General features: G+C 40.3%; 1 protein-coding gene across 1 annotated transcript in view; it reads right to left on the reverse strand.

The window, feature by feature from the left end:
• Window positions 1-257: 257 nt before the first annotated feature.
• Window positions 258-23,977, reverse strand: part of PDK3 (pyruvate dehydrogenase kinase 3) — an 86,459-nt gene continuing 62,739 nt past the window's right edge. Inside the window, exons 6-11 of the mRNA XM_054005942.1 lie at window positions 16,832-16,909; window positions 16,165-16,241; window positions 14,383-14,484; window positions 14,018-14,128; window positions 3,129-3,242; window positions 258-696 (exon numbers count right to left, since the gene is read on the reverse strand). Coding sequence (XP_053861917.1) covers window positions 553-696; window positions 3,129-3,242; window positions 14,018-14,128; window positions 14,383-14,484; window positions 16,165-16,241; window positions 16,832-16,909 — 626 coding nt within the window. The 3' untranslated portion in view covers window positions 258-552. The remainder of the gene's footprint in view (window positions 697-3,128; window positions 3,243-14,017; window positions 14,129-14,382; window positions 14,485-16,164; window positions 16,242-16,831; window positions 16,910-23,977) is intronic.

Below are 23,977 nucleotides of genomic sequence, written 5' to 3' on the forward strand. Positions count from 1 at the left end.
AAAGCATCAGTTTAAAGCTACAGATACCTTCTAAGAACTATGCATCTCTATTGTCACTAGCTATAAGATCTGAAGAGCCCAAAAGGATTTTATATAACAGATGACACTGACTGTGCAATATGAAACTGCAGCGAAGAGTGGATTTTCTAAGCACACATTCAAGCTATGTTAGGACTTGTCTGGTACATAATATTGCTGTGTCAGATGCTATTGACTATTAAAAGGATTCTACAGATTTTGCTGACTTTTATTTGTGCATTAAGAAATAATACCCTTTCACTATACAGTTGTGTACTTAAGTGCAATCTCATTTGTCAATATAAAACCAAACTAACCAAGCATATTTTGGTAAAGTTGTTATAACACCACCCACCCCAAAAATGCTTAGTGCTTTTCTTAAGTCTCATACATCACTTTGGTTTTGTAATTTCAGTGCCCTGATAGGACTTTGTATGGAAGTAATTGGCTACTATGGTTCAGAGGATTTTGGAACAAAGCATAGACTTTAAACTGAATGCAGAAGTCGTCTTCGGGAGAGACAAAGGTGGTAAATTATCGATTAGCTTTGTATTTAGATGCATCCCTGGGTTCACTGCTAGGATTGCTCCAGTCATCAGCTTCAGGTGTAGTCTTGTAGTGTCGCCATGCTGACTTATTAAAAACTGGAAGTCTTTCAAATGATTCACTTGAAAGAGCCTATAAAATGAAAGCAATGGTAAGAGATTATTGTACGTATCTCAGCAACAAAGTGGTAGACATGATAACAGACTCTTTGTGAACACTAACTTCTGCATTCAACAAAAGTTTCAACTATTTACATGTCCCCCACACATGATATTTTAGAAGCCACTTGGACTATGCTTATAGTGACTCAGTTCAAAATGGGTCGACCATATTGCAATAAAAATCCATGAAAAAAATCCATTTTGAAATGCTCCCCGTCTCCATGGGAATGGTGGCTACAAAGAGAATAAAAAGAAAGTGGTTAAAAGAAAAAAGTTTTAGAGGGCCCTTTAGTTGGTTTTTTTAGAACTATTTTGGCAGGTCCATTCCCCTAGATCAGTGGCTCTCAACCTTTCCAGACTACTGTACCCCTTTCAGGAGTCTGATTTGTCTTGCGTACCCCCAAGTTTCACCACACTTAAAAACTACATGCTTGCAAAATCAGACATAAAAATACAAAAATGTCACAGCACACTATTACTGCTTACTTTCTCATTTTTACCATATAATTATGAAATAAATCATTTAGAATATAAATACTGTACTTACATTTCAGTGTATAGTATATGGAGCAGTATAAACAAGTCATTGTCTGTATGAAATTTTAGTTTGTACCTACTTCCCTAGTGCTTTTTATGTTGCCTGTTGTTAAACTAGGCAAATATCGAGATGACTTGATGTACCCCCTGGAAGACCCCAGCGTAGCCCGAGGGGTACATGTACCCCTGGTTGAGAGCCACTGCCCTAGATCTAACATGATTAATCTGAATCTAGAACTGAAGCCAGCTGGCTTGACGCAATCCAGGCAAGACTGAGATAGTGTTGGTGGGTCATGGGGAAGCAGCTGGAAGAGATGGTAGAATTCAAAGAGGGACCACAACTGTGAGTTGTAACACCAGTGCACAACTTGGGGTTTCTGTGGCCTGGTCCACACTAACCCCCCACTTCGAACTAAGATACGCAACTTCAGCTACGTGAATAACGTAGCTGAAGTCGAAGTACCTTAGTCTGAACCTACCGCGGGTCCAGATGCAGCAGGCAGGCTCCCCTGTCAACTCCGCGTACTCCTCTCGCGGAGCAGGAGTACCGGCGTCAACGGCGAGCACTTCCGGGATCAATGTATCACGTCTAGACAAGACGCGATAAATTGATCCCAGAAGATCGATTGCTTACCGCCGGACCTGGAGGTAAGTATAGACCTACCCTGTTAGATCCTGGACTGCTCCTGGATGCAAAGGTAACAGTTTTTTTCTATTTATTGCATTTTCCTGGGCTGGTGAGTAAGCCCACCAACATTCACCTTCTCTCTCCAATTAGGACCTTGCCACACTTATCCATACCTTTGTCAAACCAAGATTAGATTATTGTAATGCACTCGATGTGGGGTTACACTTTGGTACCATTCAGAAGATGAAGCCATTGGAGAATTACTTATTAAGTGCTTACTCAGTGCAGCTGCACAGACTAGCACTATGTGACATGCACTGGCTTGAAATAAGCTTCTGGGTTGGATTCAAGCAGTTGGCTTTAAATGCCCTGATTTATTTGCGACCTGGTTACCTGAGTGATGCCTCTCCCCCCAGGATATACTGCTACAGTTGAGCTCAGCAGACACACTCGAGAGGGAACTCCCTTAATATAAGAGAGAGGGAGTGGCTGGCAGAACGTTCGCCATGAGAGTGTCTCTATTTTGTGATGATCTAGTCTGACCTCCTGTATAACACAAGCCACAAAACTTCCCCACAATAATTCCTACAACTTATCTTTTAGAAAAACATCCAATCCTGATTTAAAACTTGCCAGTGATGGAGAATCAATCCTTGGTAAATTCCAAACAATAATTATCTAACCTTCATTGGCTAGGGGCAAGGCTCGTACTAAAGGGGTGAGCCCCAAAGATGGGAGAAGTAAAAGTGAAGACTGAGAGGAGGAGAAAAAAAAGAATAGAAATGGAACATTTTAATCTGTATCATTCTTCTACACTCCAATGTGCACTTCATTCCTGCTCTCCCAATTTAATCGTGGTCACAAGTGTCAGAAACCAAAAGAACAAAAGTATTAACAAAAGTTGCCTGCCATCACACCAGGGTCTTGGGCATCTCATCACTTAATATGGATCAAAATCAAAATATGGAACAAAGACCCAACATTAAGAGATAAAAAAAAATACTGGAAACAAGCTAATTCAATATCAAAGCCTGTGGTCAAAAATGCCACATTTATTCTTCAGTTTTTAGATTCTGCATGTCTGATTTAAATAAAGTACAATAATACAAGTTAAAAAAACTGTACATATACACTGGAAACAAATTTAAGTGTGAAATGAGGAACAGTTGACTGTTCTGCCTGACAAGAGAATTAATTACTAAGAGCTTTACTATCTTATGATGGAATCAAGTTGTTACCTTCAAATAAATTACAGCATCAGTACCCACGCCTTCCATTGAATAGAGTTTGAGATCTCCTTGAAAGTATCTAGCATAAAGACGAGAGATTGGCAAACCATACCCAAATCCAGCCTACAAAACAAAACAAAAATTTGTGGTGAGGAAGTTAAAAATTAATATACTGTATGAGCTACAATTATTTATCAAAACAAAGTTAAAGAAAGCTAATTACCCTATTTGCATCAATTTGCCCTTCAGACTTTCTTTTGTTCCTCAGCCTATATAACATATTGCAGCCTTCTTTCTGCCTATACAAGATTTACTCGCTTAAATATTAAAGGGAAAAATCACCAGCAGCTGTATACATTTTGGCAACATACAAAAATAAGGACCAAATCGGATTAGAGGCTTTAGTAGACTAACTCGGGCATGTTGTTACTTTCCGAAGAGTACAGCTAATTTAGCAGCACAAACAGTAAGCAGTCCCTACCAAACAAGAGAGGATGGTGCTCTGTACAGCTCTCTCATGAGATAGCTTGTGCTGCAATATTCCATTCATTGGTGGTGGTACTGAGTAGCTGACAGCAGTTTATTATCTTGGAATAGAATGTGGAAAAAGCAAGACACAGCCCTGCATACTTCAGCTGATCTAGCAATGTAGACCAATGACTGTTGATGGCATGTTGCAACATGCTGCAATGGAGGACAGACAGGAGGTGTAGGGAAAGTAATGACTCCAACTTTATTAATAATGTACAAAATAGGAATAGGCAGATAGTCCTTGCTATGGTTACCCATCATCAAAAAAATCATGCTGCAGTATAGTAGCCCTTCTGTTGAACATTAAGGCCTCATTATAAGCCACACTCTACTTGCCTAGGCACAGACTCCTCATTCATAGGCTTGAAGTGGTTACACACTAAGACCTGTATCCCCAATTACATAGGAGACAAAGTCTTCCTCTTTCATGACCCTAGCCTATGGAAATGAGGGTTGTCATACTGGCAGTCTTCTCTTTCACTGCAGATAGTGGAACAAGTTTTTATCTGCAGATCCAAGCTTTCACTCTGTGACAGAGTACAGAGAGTTACCAGGTGAGCTTGCACTCTGATCACTCAGTTCCCATAGAAAAGGATGATTAGATAATTAACTTAAATTACCCCACTTGGGGGGGGGGGGTGGATGGGTGAGCTGAAGAGCCAACTGGCCCATCAGCTCACGACTGATAAGAAGGGCACAGGAAAGCAGCAAGGGGGAGAAAGGATCAGGGCTAGCTGAGCCCAGTCTCATGGAGATCTCAGAGAAAAAAGACCTCAGATCCTCTCAGGCCCTGGGGAAAGGGCCAAAAGCACAGGGTACACTGCAAATAGTACTGCTGAAAGAGACTGTAAATGAATGGCACAGTTGGATAAACAACTAAGGGAGTCTAAGCAGGTTTCTGTGATGCAAAAAGACAGGAGCAGAGCATGCCCTGTTTCTGCCCCCCACAACGTGTGCCCAGCTGAGACAGAGAATCACAATACTTGTTATTTGTTTGAATTCCCCTATATTGGAAAGGACTTTCCAAAGCAAGAAAGATAGGCTGCAATAAACAAAGTGCTTGAAAACTATGCTCTTACAAAGCAATGAACAACAAAATGCTCCCAAAAAAGTCTGAACTACAGCAAAACAACAAGAAAGGCAAACCAGAAGCACAGGAAAAGGACCAAAATGCTCATTTAACATTCAGTCATTTATATAATCTAGTCCTTGTGAAGAATCACATCCCACAAACGTGAACAAGCAAATGGCTGCTCCAGCTTCTTGGCTAACTAACTCACTGACTAGAGGAATCACTCACCTCTGTGGCTCCCTAGCAAGTCCACCCACTGTTTGGGGGGCAGTAATGACGAACAGAACTGTTGTAAGAAACCATGTACGGGAATTCTAGTACCACCAATATCCAGTAATGTGTCATCTTGACAACTTCAGAGAAAAGTTACTAATGAGGTTAGTGTTAATAACCCTGGCTTGAGCCAGGCACTATGTACATGAGTTGCTGTGCTAACTTCCTCACATAGCTCTGCCAAAGAACCTCAGCCCTGACCTTTTTCAGAAAATCAACAATGGTACAAGCATCACATTGCGTGCAAACTGCATTATTATAATTTTGCTCTGTCTTCTCCTCTTCTCCATCCCCTTCATTTAGGACCTTAATTATAAAAGTAAAGTACATCATACTGTCTTCCTCTTTAGTGATACACTTTAAACTGTATGGAAAAGTAGCATCAAATTGCAATGAGTCACTCATTACACAAGCATATATCTACTGGGGGCACTATACTTATTGCTACGGCCACCATCTTGAAAGCTGAAACTTTCAATCAGTTCAGACCCAAAATCTGCCTCCCAGAAAAGAAGGTAAATATCATGTAAGGTCCTCAAGGAAATAGAGTAATACATGCAATGAACACACACATGATATATATGTATATACATTAAAATTATTAGTATGTATATTGTGTTACAAACAAAAATGTGTACACAGAGTGGAAGAGTTTCTTGTGAGAGGTGTACCTTATGAGCATTTTATATTTCTTTAGGGCAAGACCTGGGCATTTTAGATTTTGGAAAGCCAGGAAACCCCCATTGGTAGACTGTAAGATATGTGGTGTCAGATCCTGAGCTGGTGTAAAATGGCACAGCTCCACTGAAGTCAACAATGCAACACTGAATTTACATCAGCCAAGGATCAGGCCTGGATTTTAAAATACACAATGGGATGCTATGTTATAAAGGTTTTATCAGCATGAGTTTGGGATGACCTACACAATTAATGCATGGCTTCAGCACTCATGAGTAATTCAGCTATTCCAAACTCATACTGATAAAACCTTTATAACCCAGCTCCCATGACATATTCTCTCATGCTATGCAGCTTTGTCATTTCTATCTTTATAGACACACATACACACTCTTCCAGAGAAGTTGCCTGATTTTTATAGAAGCTAAATGCAGAGACCTGGATTGGTTTACAGCACTGCTCAACTTTTAAGTTGATGGCTATAACAATAAGTTGGAGGGAAATGGAGGAGAGAAATGGTGAAGATAATTCCTGGAAACATTTGTCATGCTGCTTGTTATATAGTTATTAGTATCTGTGCTTCCACTGTGAAAATAGCTATTTGTTTACTTGATCTTTCTTTTAAATTAAAAACAGCATGCCATAAACTCACTTCTCAAAGACTCCCATTAACACAGGACATACAGGCATATGTATCACTTGGAGACATCTCATTTTAAGAGCACATTTATTTCTTGTGAATCGTTAACAAGGGAAGAATTCTTCCTAGGACAGCAAAAGAATCAATTTCCAAAGAAACATTTTAAAAAACAACACTCAAATCTTTGCTGGACATAGGACACTAGTTCTTTTACTAAAGTTAAAAAGCATGTGAATTGGGAGAGCTAACAGTTGACATGATTCACCCTCAAAAGTTGATCAAGACCAAACAGAACCCACTTCCCCTAAATTTTGGGCACCCCCAGAACACACACTGCCTGTCCCCAGACTCCATCATGGAATCCCATTATCACCCAGTCTTTCTTGTTTCCTGTTCCTTATTTTGTCCGTGCCATCCCACACCAATTCATTCCTTTATTCTACCTTTCCCTCCCATAAGAACATAAGAACACAAGAACGGCCGTACTGGGTCAGACCAAAGATCCATCTAGCCCAGTATCCTGTCTACTGACAGTGGCCAATGCCAGGAGCCCCAGAGGGAGTGAACCTAACAGGTAATGATCAAGTGATCTCTCTCCTGCCATCCATTTCCACCCTCTGACAAACAGAGGCTAGGGACATCATTCCTTACCCATCGTGGCTAATAGCTATTGAATTTATCCAGTTCTCTTTTAAACTCTGTTATAGTCCTAGCCTTCACAACCTCCTCAGGTAAGGAGTTCCACAAGTTGATTGTGCGCTGTGTGAAGAACTTCCTTTTATTTGTTTTAAACCTGATGCCTATTAATTTCATTTGGTGACCCCTAGTTCTTGTATTATGGGAATAAGTAAATAACTTTTCCTTATGTACTTTCTCCACACCACTCATAATTTTATATACCTCTATCATATCCCCACTTACTCTCCTCTTTTCCAAGCTGTAAAGTACTAGCCTCTTTAATCTCTCCTCATATGGGACCCTTTCCAAACCCCTAATCATTTTAGTTGCCCTTCTCTGAACCTTTTCTACTGCCAGTATATCTTTTTTGAGATGAGGAGACCACATCTGTATGCAGTATTCAAGATGTGGACGTACCATCAATTTATATAAGGGCAATAATATATTCTCTGTCTTATTCTCTATCCCCTTTTTAATGATTCCTAACAGCCTGTTTGCTTTTTTGACCGCCTCTGCACACTGCATGGACATTTTCAGAGAACTATCCACGATGACTCCAAGATCTTTTTCCTGATTTGTTGTAGCTAAATTAGCCCCCATCATATTGTATGTATAGTTGGGGTTATTTTTTCCAATGTGCATTACTTTACATTTATCCACATTAAATTTCATTTGCCATTTTGTTGCCCAATCACTTAGTTTTGTGAGATCTTTTTGAAGTTCTTCACAGTCTGCTTTGGTCTTAACTATCTTGAGCAGTTTAGTATCGCCTGCAAACTTTGCCACCTCACTTTTTACCCTTTTCTCCAGATCATTTATGAATAAGTTGAATAGGATTGGTCCTAGGACCACTAGTTACCCCTCTCTATTCTGAGAATTTACCATTAATTCCTACCCTTTGTTCCCTATCTTTTAACCAGTTCTCAGTCCATGAAAGGACCTTCCCCTTTATCCCATGACAACTTAATTTACCTAAGAGCCTTTGGTGAGGGACCTTGTCAAAGGCTTTCTGGAAATCTAAGTACACTATGTCCACTGGATCCCCCTTGTCCACATGTTTGTTGACCCCTTCAAAGAACTCTAATAGATTAGTAAGACACTGTTTCCCTTTACAGAAACCATGTTGACTTTTGCCCAACAATTTATGTTCTTCTATGTGTCTGACAATTTTATTCTTTACTATTGTTTCGACTAATTTGCCTGGTGCCGACGTTAGACTTACCGGTCTGTAATTGCCAAGATCACCTCTAAAGCCCTTCTTAAATATTGGTGTTACATTAGCTATCTTCCAGTTGTTGGGTATAGAAGCCGATTTAAAGGACAGGTTACAAACCCTAGTTAATAGTTCCGCAATTTCACATTTGAGTTCTTTCAGAACTCTTGGGTGAATGCCATCTGGTCCCGGTGACTTGTTAATGTTAAGTTTATCAATTAATTCCAAAACCTCCTCTAGTGATACTTCAATCTGTGACAGTTCCTCAGATTTGTCACCTACAAAAGCCAGCTCAGGTTTGGGAATCTCCCTAACATCCTCAGCCGTGAAGACTGAAGCAAAGAATTTGTTTAGTTTCTCCGCAATTACTTTATCGTCTTTAAGCGCTCCTTTTCTATCTCGATCATCGAGGGGCCCCACTTGTTGTTTAGCAGGCTTCCTGCTTCTGATGTACTTAAACATTTTATTACCTTTTGAGTTTTTGGCTAGCCATTCCTCAAACTCCTCTTTGGCTTTTCTTACTACATTTTTACACTTAATTTGGCAGTGTTTATGCTCCTTTCTATTTACCTCACTAGGATTTGACTTCCACTTTTTAAAGGAAGTCTTTTTATCTCTCACTGCTTCTTTTACGTGGTTGTTAAGCCACGGTGGCTCTTTTTTAGTTCTTTTACTGTGTTTCTTAATTTGGGGTATACATTTAAGTTGGGCCTCTATTGTGGTGTCTTTAAAAAGTGCCCATGCAGCTTGCAGGGATTTCACTTTAGTCACTGTACCTTTTAATTTCTGTTTAACTAACCCCCTCATTTTTGCATAGTTCCCCTTTTTGAAATTAAATGCCAGTGTTGGGCTGTTGAGATGTTCTTCCCACCACAGGGATGTTAAATGTTATTATATTATGGTCACTATTTCCAAGCGGTCCTGTTATAGTTACCTTGTGGACCAGCTCCTGCGCTCCACTCAGGACTAAATCTAGAGTTGCCTCTCCTCTTGTGGGTTCCTGAACCAGCTGCTCCAAGACGCAGTCATTTAAAGTGTCGAGAAATTTTGTCTCTGCATTTCGTCCTGAGGTGACATGTTCCCAGTCAATATCGAGATAACTGAAATCCCCCACTATTATTGAGTTTTTAATTTTGATAGCCTCTCTAATTTCACTTAGCATTTCATCATCACTATCACTGTCCTGGTCAGGTGGTCAATAATAGATCCTTAATGTTATATTCTTATTAGAGCATGAAATTACTATCCATAGAGATTCTATGGAACATGTGGATTCACTTAAGATTTTTACTTCATTTGATTCTACATTTTCTTTCACATATAGTGCCACTCCCACCCCTTGCACGACCTGTTCTGTCCTTCTGATATATTTTGTACCCCAGAATGATTGTATCCCATTGATTGTCCTCGGTCCACCAGGTTTCTATGATACCTATTATATCAATATCTTCCTTTATCACGAGGCACTCTAGTTCACCCATCTTATTATATAGACTTCTAGTATTTGTGTACAAGCACTTTAAAAACTTGTCACTGTTTATTTGTCTGCCCTTTTCTGATGTGTCCAATTCTTTATGTGAATGTTTCTCATCTTATCTGGCTCTTACATTATCCTCTTCCATCCTCTGCTCCTGACTAGAACCTAGAGAATCTCTCTCAATAGACTCTCCTCTAAGAGAAGTCTCCGTCCGAAGCACATGCTCCTCTGCAGCAGCTTTCGCCCATCTCCTAGTTTAAAAACTGCTCTGCAACCTTTTTAACGTTAAATGCCAACAGTCTGGTTCCACTTTGGTTTAAGTGGAGCCCATCCTTCCTGTATAGGCTCCCCCCATTCCAAAAGTTTCCCCAAATATTCTCCAGCTCACTCTTCGGAAAGACTTCCTATTTTTCATGCAGTGTTTTGGTGGACACCTTGAAAGCCACAAGATTCAGATTCCAGGGATCTTATTTTAACATGACCCTGTTCTCTCAAGTAAAAGTACACCAACTAACACACATTAACTGCTGTGTCAGGGCTGTCCTTGCTCTAGGACACAGAATACAGGCAATGGGGGCAAAACTCTGGTCTTTGAGAAAACAAGCTTTCTAACACCAATCTTTCATCACGCATTAGACTGTGCAGCAGATACATGGGAAATATATTCCACACTGTATTAAACATGCTCTGTTAGCATTATCTATTAGATCTAAATTAAAGCACAATTTCACCACTATAAATAGTTACCTTGTAAAGATCAGGCAGATTTTAAATGTGTGACTTAAACCGTTCTCTTAAAGATTTAACTGTCATTAAACATAAGTGTTAATGGACTCAATTGTTGTTTGTCAATTATAAATACATAGTATGGGCGAGACCTTGTCAGGATCAGAATGCTGGTAGCACTGATGCTAGCCCAGTGGGGGCCCTAAGCAGGAATATTTTTGGTGCCTCCCCCACACAACACATACTAATCATTAATGGAGGAGAGGGGGCCCTAAGCAATTGCTTAGTTTGCTGATGCCTACCACCAGGACTGGCTGCCATGGTAACAAGGTTTCTCCACTGACCTAATTGTGTAGCAGAAGTTATTGAAATAGAAGGAACATTCATCAATGAACAAAAACCAAAATCAATGTAACGTTTCATACAAGATGTATGGGCTCGGTTAAAAAAATGGGAGAGAAAGTTAAAACAGAAAAATAAAAATAATCATTTTACATTATATGACAAGTTCTGATATATGTTACATAAACTAAAATAAGAGTATCATACAATCATTTGAAGTATAGACTTCCTTCCTATGTGGGAGTGATGGGTCTTTATTGAGTTATGTTTTATAGTCTCTGATATTCAGTCATGTAAAAACATCTTCCTACGGTATAGATGGGCTGAATGATTCAATTTAAACAGGAAATTCTTTCCTATATTATACTGAACAATCTGATTTTGTGGCCAAAAAACTGAGCAGACCACCATATCATCTCCCTCAACAATGGAATCAGCAATAGGTCTTATATCTCTCGACTCCTGCATTCGATGAAGGAGGCTGGTGAACCTCGCTTTGGAAATACTCTCCACTCTATTTAGATATCTGTGCTGTAGGCTCTCATGACTCTTGGTATTTCCTTCTGAACACACATGGGCCATGTAGTGATAGAGCTCAGTGACTTCTCTCTCTTTCAATATTTGGTCCACTACCCTAGGAGGCAGAAGTCAGACTTCCACGGCAATAATTGCCAGGATCACTTTTCTTTCCTTCTCTCAATTGCTCATATGGGCAGAAGAGGTAAATGACGCCTGAAGATGGAGTAGAGTAGAAGAAAACTGAAGTATAAATGCTATAGAACAGATGTAGCCAAACTGCGGCTCGTGAGCCTCTTTTACAGTTAAAGTGCGGCTCGCAGAGCCCCCCACATCCCCATTCTCCGTCTACCAGACTGGGGGCGGGGACTCAGGGCTTCTGCCCAGCGGCATGATGGTGGGCCTCAGGGTTTCAGTCCCATGGAAGGTGCCTGCTGGGCCTCTGCCCTGTTGCGGGGGGGAGAGCCTGGGGTTGGAGCCCCGGCTGGCGCTTCAGCCTCATGGGGCAGGGGCCCTGGCTGGCATGCTTGGCTCTCAAACATCTGAAGATCATCATATGTGGCTTGGACGGTCAGTAAGTTTGGCCACCCCGCTATAGAATTGCAACTGGCTTGTAGATTAGGAGACAAATAGAAGGTTCCTTTCATAGAAAAAAATTGGTATGGGGAAAAATGAAAGTGGAATATAGTATCAATTACAGGCAGAGAAATTTTACAGTGGAATTCCTAGAGAGAAAGTGATTTAGAGGGAAGGAGTTCCCACACAGATTGGCAGCACAAGTATAACAGTAACACCTTCCCCATCCCCTGAATTTTGTAGAATCTCAAGGGAAATAGAAGATAACAACTGGATAAGCAAAAGCCCCAATCCTGCAAGCACTGATGCACATGCTTAGAAATAAGCATGCTTGTCAGTTGTTGCAGGATTGGGTCCCAAGTGAGAAGGTATGGATTAAGTGGATGAGAGATTAGATATTAAATGGAATGACTGTATACAGAATTAGGAAAGACAGGAAGGAGGTTTTTAACTGGATTCACAGATGGAAAAGAAGCGACTGAAAATGACACAGGAAATAATTTGCTCATAATTGTCTAGATCTTACAAAGTTTAAAAGAGCAGGAGTTTAGGAACACATAAAAGGAAAAATTAAAGTAGTGATGACAAAATGTGATTAAGGAATGAATAAGAGATTTTATCAGATACATGGTATGGAATCTAGACAAAGGTGGTGCAATAAGAAGAGAGACTGGAGTCAAGGAGAACTAAACAATTCCTGATACTGGGAACAAACTTCAGGTTTGAATTAAAAAGACCATTCCATATTGCTGACTATCCAAGAGGATTTTGTAGAAAAAGAGCACTTCTGTTTTTGAAGCATTTGGTATTAATCTAGAATTTGAAAGAGTCAAAAGCAGCAACAGTTAGAAAGATGGGCTATAGAAAGATGAGAGTGCAAGTCAACAGAGAAGTAGTTTGGGGTTCATTTGCACTGAAGGAGCATCCGAGACTGAAGCAAACAATGCGATACCCAAAAAGAGAAGCAGATGGTTGAGGTGGAGCCTTGAAGCTCTCCACTCAAATAACCTGAAGGAAAACAGTAATTTTCTCTGTATCAATGAGATTGTTCCATGCCAAACACATTACGTGTATGAACTAGATTGTAAGCTCTCTGGGGCAGGCATCATATCTTCTTATTTGCTTACAAAGAGCGAAGTAAACTAATGGAGTTCACCACTACCACCAAATACCACACAAGAACATGATTGGTAGGAGAGTATTTAAAAGATGAAGAGGAAAGTGCCCAAGATACCATTTTTTACTTGACATACTCAAGGATAAAAACTGCATAAGAAACTGTACAGAACAAACAAGATGAGAAGAGGGGTATCTGTGATTAGAGGCAAGTGTACTGTAGGTCATTAACCAATCCTCTTATTAAATAATGCCAGCCAAGTGGTACAATAGTTAGACCAACTTTTCAATGATCCAATACATACAAAATGTATAAATCCTGTAACAAGGAATCATACATAACAGAAGGGCCAAATCTGAAAAGTATTCTGCATCCAGCAGCTCCCATTGTTCTTAATGGGAGCTACCGGGTGCTGAACATTTTTGTAAATCTGGCACAGAAGATACTACTGAAGAGGAATAGATTGACAGATGCCACTATTAAAGAGCAAAGACTAAAATGAATTAGCTGGTGACACCACACATTACAAACAAATTTTGATTTCATTTTATTTTTAGAGGACAAAGACTTAAACCTGTATAAAAGTGATTTTTAAAAAATCTGATACAAACTCACTTCCTACTTACGGGCAGTGCTCTGTAAGTGCTATAATACTGAAAAAAGTGGCTCAGCTAATTGGCTACTATTTGGTGTATATGCAAAACACTATAGGTTAGTTAATTTAGATACTAAACACCTTTCACATTAATCTGTTTTAAAATGCTGTACTGCAGATAGATATAGTTATTTCCAAGAATATGGTGTTCAGGACACTCAAAGGAAAGTAATTTCCTACTCCAAAGTTAAGTTGCTAAAAATGAATAATAGTGAAGAATCAGCAGCGTTTTCTCCTGGTAAGTTTTGCCTACACAAATTTCCTGATGATATCCAATTTCTGTGATAGAAAAACTTCAAGAAGTTTTAATGTAGGAAAAAAGATTACTCTAGGAGAGAGACTAGAGGAGTGTAACTGCACTTACATTCTGAAAAAATATTTTACCCTGACCCACAGATGCTTACCAAAGGTGCAGCTCTTGTTGGCTCCAAACTAGGCCTGGGTGCTGTTGAGTACATGTAGTTAAACAGACGATCTATTTTTCTCAGAGGGACACCACCTCCTTGATCACTTATCTACAGAAAAAAGTCAAGGTTTTACTTTAACACTCAATATCTGCTCGGGAACAGAAAGTTCAAGCATCAAATACAGACAAAGGATTATTTAAATTACTTGTATAAACATTAATGCAAATGGAATGAGTGCCAGAACCTATATAGAGTACATAATTTAGTCCTTGTAAAATTAAAGATAAATTTATCAAAAACATTACTAATGTGAGCATTTCTTTGAAAGTCAGTTCAGCAGTTTAAAAACATTATTAGTTTACCTTTATGGATAGATCTTCTTTCCCCAAAGTGACTAACGTTTTAATTGATGGATAGCCTTCTTTCCTACCTTCATGTAATTCCACTGTAGCTCTCATTGAGTTCTAAAGTTAAAACCATATGTTTTAGATTCTGATATATTCTCCACCTCAACTTTACCATAAATACTTTTAGTAACAATGTACAAATCGGATACATTTTCACTGTGTTATTCTGAAAAACTTGTGAATAAAACTGCCCTAAATTTGTATACATGGATGCAGAAGAGGGTATACCTGAGTGAACTCAAGATGTACTTGACAGCAAGTCAACGATCAATTTATTACAGTAAACCATTACAATATAAAAATGTAAGTAACTTAATATTTCTATTGGATACAATACCATAAAGCACAAAACAATACAGTAGAACCTCGGAGCTATGAACACCAGAGTTACAAACTGACCACTCAACCACAAATCTCATTTGGAACTGGAAGTACACAATCAGGCAGCAGCAGAGACAAAACAAAAACAAAAAAAAGAAGACAATACAGTACAGTACTGTGTTAAATGTAAACTACTAAAAAGATAAAGGGAAAGCAGCATTTTTCTTCTGCATAGTAAAATTTCAAAGCTGTATTAACTCAATGTTCAGTTGTAAACTTTTGAAAGAACAACCGTGTTTTGTTAAGAGTTACCAACATTTCAGAGTTACAAACAACCTCCATTTCCGAGATGTCCGTAACTCTGAGGTTCTACTGTAAAGAAATGTATTTCTACATTAAATATACCAAGACTGCCCACCGCCACAGTACAGAAATTAACACTTGTATTAGTCATAAAGATGATATAAATCACTATACTTTGAAAATGACAAGTGCAAGTGCAAGTATAGTAAAGCCTTGATGTGCCTGACCCACACCAAAACTGTTATGTTGCAGTCATTTAATCAACGCAATTTGCACTCACAGTACATCACAAATGTAACACCACTTAAAACTACTACTGTGTGTTTGACTTTTATATTAGTGCATGAATGATATTTTATAGCTTTACAAACACATCTACAGCATCACTCCATAAATTGGCACCAACTCTGTCTTAGAGAAAGTCATATATCATATAGCTCATGACCGGACAGGGGAAAGATAGCAATCAAGTACATGCACATTAACAGAGAACACAAAAAGAAAAATATATTCTTTGGAAAAACTCCACATTGTTTTCTACTAAATTTATTTGTTTTCTTTAATTTATAAAATGTGCCCAATTATGCCTTTTAGGGAACTTGCACATTATTTCACAAAACATACAATTTTTGCAGTTTAATGTCTCTCCTATTCTCTCTGCTTTACAGTTTAACTTGTCAGTTATTCTGAAAATTAGTAAACGATTTTTTAAAAGTTACACCATTCAAAAAGAAAACTGACATCCCTCAAGAGGAAAACTAGCACCCACCCAAATATCCCAGCCTTTAAACCATCCAATAAGGCACAAATCCTGAGCAAAATGATAAGGTCTTGTACTGTACCATGAAGGTTAGTGTTAGAAATTTTACCACAAGCTGTTTTGAGTTAACCAAATGCAGAAAAGGGCACAGCCATCACTGGAGTGTAAATGAGTGTTTGAAGTGTGTGCACTAGGGAAGGGCTCAAGGGCTAACTTTCGTCACATCACTCCAAACTTTCAAAAACAAAAAAATATGAGAACACGAGGAAGAATTTTTTTGCAAACATTATGGCTGAGAAGAATCTTGACTACAACATGCAATTACAGTCAGAGCATTAATAAATCTTACCTACCTTGAACAACTCAAATAGCATATGAAACAGATGTGAGGGTACATAGACTACTTGAATAGGCTTGTCTGGAGCTTTAGCTAGAAATAAATAAAACTTCAGTTAGCTAAAAAGTTTTTTCAACATATTCCCCTTGTGGTATCACAGTTCACTCCATCTACTGTAGTAAGCTGAATTTGTAACAAATAAAGACAACTGTATAACTATGTTCTCTCTCACTTTCCAAACGTGTAATAGTAGAACTTGAAAACATACTTCACAATTAAACACAGAATGCAGTCATATCAGAAGATAAGTAGAATCAGGCCTGGTAATTACCTACACAAGGTAACTCGGAGGAAAGCAAATGCAGCTGCTGGAAGTGATATTTGATTCATCATGCAGCACTTTCCCCTCAGCATCAAGTATTAAACAAATGCTCCTCTATGTTAGGGTGCTCCTACCACTGGCATCACTTTATTTAACTAATTAACTTCTTTGCTGCCCTAGAAGGGAGAGTAATTAGGAGGGCAAGGAAAGAGACATCTCTGTATATGATCTTTGTAACTCAATTTAAAATCTTATCTATTGACTAAACAACAGCTAGCAATTATACTTGTTCTATTAAACTTATATACCCCCCTCCCCAGTATTTCATAGAGCACTTAAAATAAAATGAACTTCCTATTACCATTGAATTCTTCAACTTCCAACTCTGGTGCAACCAGATAGTACTGCTCACACAACATCTTAGCTGTTTCATAAGCATCTGTGAAAGAATAAAGCAGCATACTTTATCCCGAATTCTGCATTTATGCAAAAAGGCTAGCAATGTTCATTCACCATCTTAGAATAACAAGGCTGCAAGCAGATATCTGACTTTTTAGGCACTGATTTACAAGTCTGAAATCAATGTGCATTTTCATGTTATTTTTACTGTACATCTATGTTCCCATCCCCAAGAAAGGGCACATTATCTTAAAAAAGGATTTACTATTGGAAGTACTGAGTTATATGGGTTGTGCATGTAGAGGCAAACAACAGTCATCTTGCCTTGGGCCAAAGGGTGGGTTACAAGTTCTGGCAACTCTGGGATGGTTTAAGCAGAGTAGGTGAAAGCAGTTGAGTATAGGCTAGCTGCTGTTCACTAAGCCTGCCCTCAATTGTTTTTTATTTAGAGAAGATACAGTCTGACAGTTTCTCCTACTGTATCCACGTGCTGTGTTGCCACACTGCTTCAAATCCTCTGGAAGGATAGAATGTTACACAACATACGTTTGGGGACGTTGGAGCTCAAAGAAGGCACAATCAAGATTGCAGGGTGGGATTGGTGTGTACCATAACCCTGTATTTAAGAGATTTAAGCACAGGTGCAATTTGACATTCTGGAAGGATACAAGGCACTATAGGCCAACCTTAAATGTGAATTTATGAAGTTTTTAGCCAGTGAACTTCCCTTGTTTTTTGAATAAGTGGAGATAGTGCGGGGCTCAGGGCACCTGTGGTGGGGGAGTACAAAGGCTTCCTGGGAACACCTCACTGCCACTCAACTCACTCAGTTCTGCTCTCCTCCTGGCCCCTTCGTACCCCTGGTAGGATTGGAGGGACTTGGAGGAAGGAAGAGGGGGGCAGTGAGGAGCATACATATCACCTGCAGTCAGCAAAAGGGAGTGGAATGAAGCCCCAAACTTTGTACTCCGATTTGGGGGGCTAGGTTAGAATGAGGGGTCTGCGCACAAAACTCTTCAACACAGGAATTGCAAAAGTGTTAAGATGCTCATTAATCTCAATGGAATGTTCTCAGATGAATGAGACCAGATGAAGATGAATACGGTCTGATACAATAGCTCTGAGAGGGGTTAACTGATGATTTCATCTCGATGAGTGTTCTCCTCCCCGTCTACCTTAGCTTCTGTTGTGGAATACCAATTTTCAAGGCAACAACACTATGCAAGTGGGTTTTAAAGAAATTTGAATAATAAAGTGAACTCCTTATTGGGGGAGTTGAGGCAGAGCTTATCCATGGAACCCTTTCCCCAAATGACTCCAAATTCACAGCCAGTAGTATATACCCTTGGCCTTAATATGGCACGGCAATATTATCATAGTTCAGTAGTACCACCATAGGTATGGTTGCACCAGGATTTCCTTTTTAACAGGGGTAAAAAAAAAATCCTACAAACATTCTCTTTTGCGTTAGAATATCATTTAAAAATATTTATTGTAGTTTGTGCATTGCTTGATTTTTCTATAGTAGTTTATATTATTTGCGGTTTGTTCTGACTATTTTAAAAAGGGTCAAGCAACTGAATTTTTTTTAAATTGCTTACATTTTCTTCAAATCCCTTTGTCATTTTTTTCCTGTGGTTATTTACCTTACTTACAGTAACTGTGGTTCTTCGAGATGTGGTCCAACATAATCCTCTCAGTGTACATGGGAAGCTTTTGGCCAGCAGCTTCCATTGGCCCATGCTTACACCCTGTGTGTTCTTGCCCCCACTTCCAAGGGCATAAAAGGACAGAGCAGGGCCAACTGCCTTTTACTTCCTTTGCCAAAACAGAATCCAGGTGTTAAAGGATTCCGTACCAGCAGGGAAGGAGGGCGGGTCACAGAATACATATGGACAATACAACTCAAAAAGAACCACAGTTATGCAAGATATCTTTTTTCTTCTTCGAGTGCTTGTCCACACACTCTCTCTCTCTCTCCACTCCTGGTGACTTTCGAGCAGTAACCTGATGCTAAGAAGTGAATGCTCAGAGTCTATGTGAATAGTGATTGTAATACAGCTCTGCCAAAATGGGCAGCTGCTCTGTATGTCTTTACAGGGCAATAGTGTTTAGGGAATGCATGCATAGAACTCCAAGTGGCTGCTCCACGAATTTCAGAAATGAGGACACTTCTGAAAGAAGCGGCAAGAACCCTTGTGGAGTGAGCTTTAACTTGACCAATAGACTCTAATCTAGCTAACTGGTAATATTTTATAAAATCTGATACCCATTTATATAATTTTTGGATTATACAGCCTGTCCTGTAATCCCTTCTGCAAAGGCAATAAACAATTTAGATGAGATCCTGAAGGCTTTAGTTTTAGACAGATAGAAAGAGAGTGCTCTTAACACATTCAGAGAGTGTAGCTTCACTTTACTGTCACTAGAGTGAAAGAAAAACATGTAAGCAAACAGTTTTGGAGGTCTCAGAGAAACTTTGTCCTTGTGAAAAACAGTAGGCCTGCCATGAATGCTTATAATTCTCCTGTGAGCTGATGTAATCACTACTAAGTATTCAAAAGCCAACCCCTCTCTATCCAGTCTCAGCCCCAAAAATCAACCCAGCTAAAACCACATTAAGGTCCCAAGAGGAAGGAGATTCACATATATTGGAGAGAACACATGCATTAAGCCCTCGAGGACCCTAGTCACTTTAAGGTGTGATGTTCTAGCGTAATCCTGTATTGGCGGTTACTGCTCGAAAGTCACCAGGAGTGGAGAGAGAGAGAGAGTGTGTGGACAAGCACTCGAAGAAGAAAAAAGATATCTTGCATAACTGTGGTTCTTTTTGAACCATATTTGCTAGGTGAACTCTTACAGAGCTAACAGAGCCCTAATCTCTTTAATGAGAGGAGATAATCTAAAATTGTAGGAATATCAGACTGTGAGGGAGAGGTGATGCTGCTCCGCTCAGATAGTGATTTTTCCCCCCCACCTGGCCATGTAAACAAATCTATTGTAAATCAAAATGGATCAAGATTTCTCCATGTTGGTTAACCAGCCAGCATCCAGGCTGAGTTGGTGTGGACAAAGGATGAAGAAGTTACTCACCTTGTGCACTAACAATGGTTCTTTGAGATGTGTGTCCCTACGCGTGCTTCACTGTAGGTGTGCTTGCATGCCTGCGCTGCTGATCAGAGAACTTCAGTAGCAGTGTCCATTAGGCCCACACATGCGCTGTCTCCCCTTGCGCCCTACCACAAGGCTAGTCAGCACACATGGGCTAACCCCCCTCAGTTTCTTCTCAACCGCTCCTGGCTAGAAACAGAGCTATTCACAGTCCATGAGGACCATTACTTTCAATTTGCATCTCTATAGTTAGTCTCCTGGTTCTTAGTTGTGGTTCTAATTTTTCTCTTTTTCTTACCTTTTCTCCATAAAAATAAAAAATAAAAAATAAAAGACTTTTCCCCCCACTCCTTTTTTCCTTCCCTTCCTCCACGGGGATGTGCCCAGGTCACCAGGCTTCAAGAAGTGCCTCTCTTGCAAAGAAACGATCCCTGTCACAGACAAGCACTCCCAGTGCATTCACTGCTTTAGGAAAGGACACATTCAACAAAAGCGTGGTCTCTGCCAGCAACTCAGGCCCCGGTCTCATAAGGACAGATTGGTCAGACAGATGATTATCTTCATGGAACTGGCTCTCCAGACCCGCGCCACGAGTTACCTAGCAAATGTGAGACTTCCCCTCAGGCCTCAACATCTAAATGCTGTGGGTTGAAGAAACAAGCCATTGACTCCTCTCACAAATAGTAGAAAAAGAGAGTGGAAAGTCCTTATAGTGAACCCTGAGATAGCCGCAAATGCTCTCTGGCACACTCGGTGCCGACGGCACCAAGATCTTCTCAGACCAGTACCCATGGCTCATGAAAGTCCTCAGTGGCAGGCACCATAGACAAGCCCATGGTCCCGATGGGCACAAGCACTGAGTCAATGGCACCAAGGGACAAGGACATGAGTAAGCACTCCTCTAAAAAGACGTTGCTGGTAAGTTATCCTACATTGATACTGTCATCAACACCTCATTAGGCACCAAAGCGACCAGTATGGACAAGATCTCCATCCCTCCCAGTACCACCAATGGCACCAAGTCAGTCGGTAATACTGGAATTCTAACACTCTAGGGACCTCTGTGTAACAGATGTACTGGAGCCTCCTCAGTGCCAAGACCTTCATGAGTTTTTGCCCGGCTCAGAAGTCTTCTGGACTGCCCCCTTATGTTCCTCCGCTCTCTAGTGAGGTCTCAGATTGCGAACCTGAGGAGGTGGCATCACAGTACTCATTTCAGGCTCTTTACAGTGCCCGATATCAACAGTAGTAATACTGGGAATCTTGGGCTGTATATCGCCACCATGCCTCTTGAGCTTCTAGTCCAACCCTCAAGGCACACCTCTTCAGCCGTGGCTTCCAGAGCTTTGGAACCTCTGGAAGAAATCATGGAGGAACACGAGAGCACTGTAGAGGAAGAAGTGACCCCAAGGACATATCCTCCTCCCCAGATAAGGCTGTCTGCTTCCCCTGCTATCTCTGGTGGATGACTTTTGCCTCTTCCAGGACGTGGCAAAGAGAGTGACGGACACTCTCCAAATATCACTACAGGAAGTTAAGCACACCCACCATCATGTCTTTGACATACTCCACTCATCCTCTTCTTCAAAGATCGCTCTACTATAAACGAGGCCATTCTAGACCTGGCAAGAATCATTTGGCAGACCTCAGCGTTGTTGGCAGCTACTTACAAGTGGGTAGACAATAAATATTATGGCCCAGCGCGGGAGACTGAGTTCCTCTTATTCCACCCTCCACCCAATTCCATCGTGGTTAATTCCCACAGCCATCAACACCAGATGAGGTCCACTGCCTATGATAAGGACTGGAAGAATTTGGAAGCATACTCCTTGCTTCTTTTTCTTTTGGCATGAACTTGAAGCTTTGCTGGTTCATACGCTCCTGGGCAGCAGTGACCACAAGTGATCCAGGTGTAGGGTGAGCATAAAAATATTCAGATCTCAAAGAGGGAACTTATTACCTCCTATCAGCTTTCGTTGACATTGGCAGTATGCTGGGTGATATCTGTCACAAAATGTGTGCATGTTCTTCCATCATTAACGCATTGCCAGTCTTTCCAATAATGAAGTATGCAGGATGTTTAGACGTGTGCGATTTTTCATGTACAACCTGTACCCGCATCTCTAATGTTTCAGCCATTCTTCTGACGAGATTCTGAAAAGTTTTGTAGTTATCTGGATGTGATGGCGTCAAAACTACAGCCTCATCAGTTGATGAACAAATGGCAGCGAGAGTGACATCAGTAGCGTGATCTTACTCGTCAGAGGCCTTTAGTTGTCAAGAGATGCTTAGGCAGCTACTAAGGTTGAACTCCCATAGACTCTACAGGGGAGGGCAATTTGTCTCTGGAGTGGATAGAGGAAGGCTTTCTAACATCTGGAGAGACCCCAGGAGCCCAGTAAAGGCAGGGGTGAGGTCCATAGGCGAACTGTGTATGGAGCCAAAAAGGGGATTGGGGAATACCAGATAGAACATCCCTCCCTATAATTCCTGTGTCTATGTTGATACACATGTACACTAAATTCTCTGACTGAGGTATAATAGACTCAGGAGTCATTAGGAGAAGCCTCCATACTCTGGTCTGAGGCTGATAAGGAAAAGGAATACTCCTCTAATGGTGGAGCAGGAGTCACTGTAATTTCTTTGGGGACAACCCTTACAGACACCATATGTGCACTCTGTGCGAAGCCTCTAGTGCAGCTTGGGAAGCAGAAATTGCTGTAGCATGTATCAAAGAGGCAGGATCCCAGGAACTGGTAGCAGAGCCAGTGCTTACCAAGGAACTCTTGGAAGAAGACTGCTCAGATTTGGATGGATCTTGTTTACCCAGATCAGAGGCTGGTCTCAGATTTATCCAAGAGAAAAAAAGATTTCAGTGAGCTTCTCTTGTTTTCTGAGTTTGTTATGAAAATGAACAACCAACAGAACATTTGCTCATGATGTGCTGCTCACTGAATATACAAATAAACATTTTAAGTGGCCACAATTAAGCGGTATAGCTGTCTTGTTTACAATACTTAGCAATACTTAAAACTGCTTGGAGATGTTTGTTCAGCCGCGAAGATTGAAGAGCCAGTGCCAGATAACAGAAAAAAGCGTTTAAAAGCATTACCTGAAAAGAAACCTAACAACATACACTTTACTAACAAAACTATACTATGACTATTCTAAAAGAAACTATCTACACAAATTTAAAAATTAACTATGCAAGTGTGCAAAAGTAAAACATATTGCTTGCAAGTCTGTGTCTCACCCATGGGCAATAAGAAGGAACTCAAAGACAGTTGGTCCCACTCTGACATGTTATGCTCTCAGGAGGGAGGCTTGAGGGCACTTACAATACGGGCCTGGGCTAACAGATACTGTTGGCCAAAAGATTCCAATCTCAAGAGCACTGGGAACGTGGGCACCAAGAGTGGAACACATATCGAAAAGCACTTGAAGAACTCACTTAGAAGGGTGAAAGTAATAGGTGTGGACCCTTGGGGTGTGTAGCTTAAGTTATTGTAGAAACTTGAAATGTGTTTTCCGTGTTTATTTTTCATGATTAATGTAAGTTACTATTTTGACTAATGGCAGTATCCTACTGCTGTGTTACAATGTCAACCTTACACCAGTCCTTAGAACAGGGCTCTCTATCCTGGGTGCATATCTTGAGCCTCAGCAATCCCTTTGATCACACTGACACTGCTGAGAGTATTATCCCCATTGGTCAGAAATGGGATGAGAAGCATGCATCACGACTACATTAACCGAATGCTGCTCCTTACTAGAGTCTTTCATCTTCCCTCTAATTAATTAATTCAATTTTCCTTGGCAGCTTCTAACATAAATCTGATTAAGCATGTGGATTTCAGAACATGGCTCTTAAACCAGAAACTGTATCCTCAGGGCACAACTTCCAGAAGAAGACCATGCAGAGTACAGGCTGAAAGCAACTAATGATTAAAGGTCTAGAAAACATGACCTATGAGAAAAGATTGAAAAATAAAAAAAC

The sequence above is a fragment of the Malaclemys terrapin genome, chromosome 1 (assembly GCF_027887155.1).
Source record: "Malaclemys terrapin pileata isolate rMalTer1 chromosome 1, rMalTer1.hap1, whole genome shotgun sequence".
NCBI classification, from domain to species: Eukaryota; Metazoa; Chordata; order Testudines; family Emydidae; genus Malaclemys; species Malaclemys terrapin.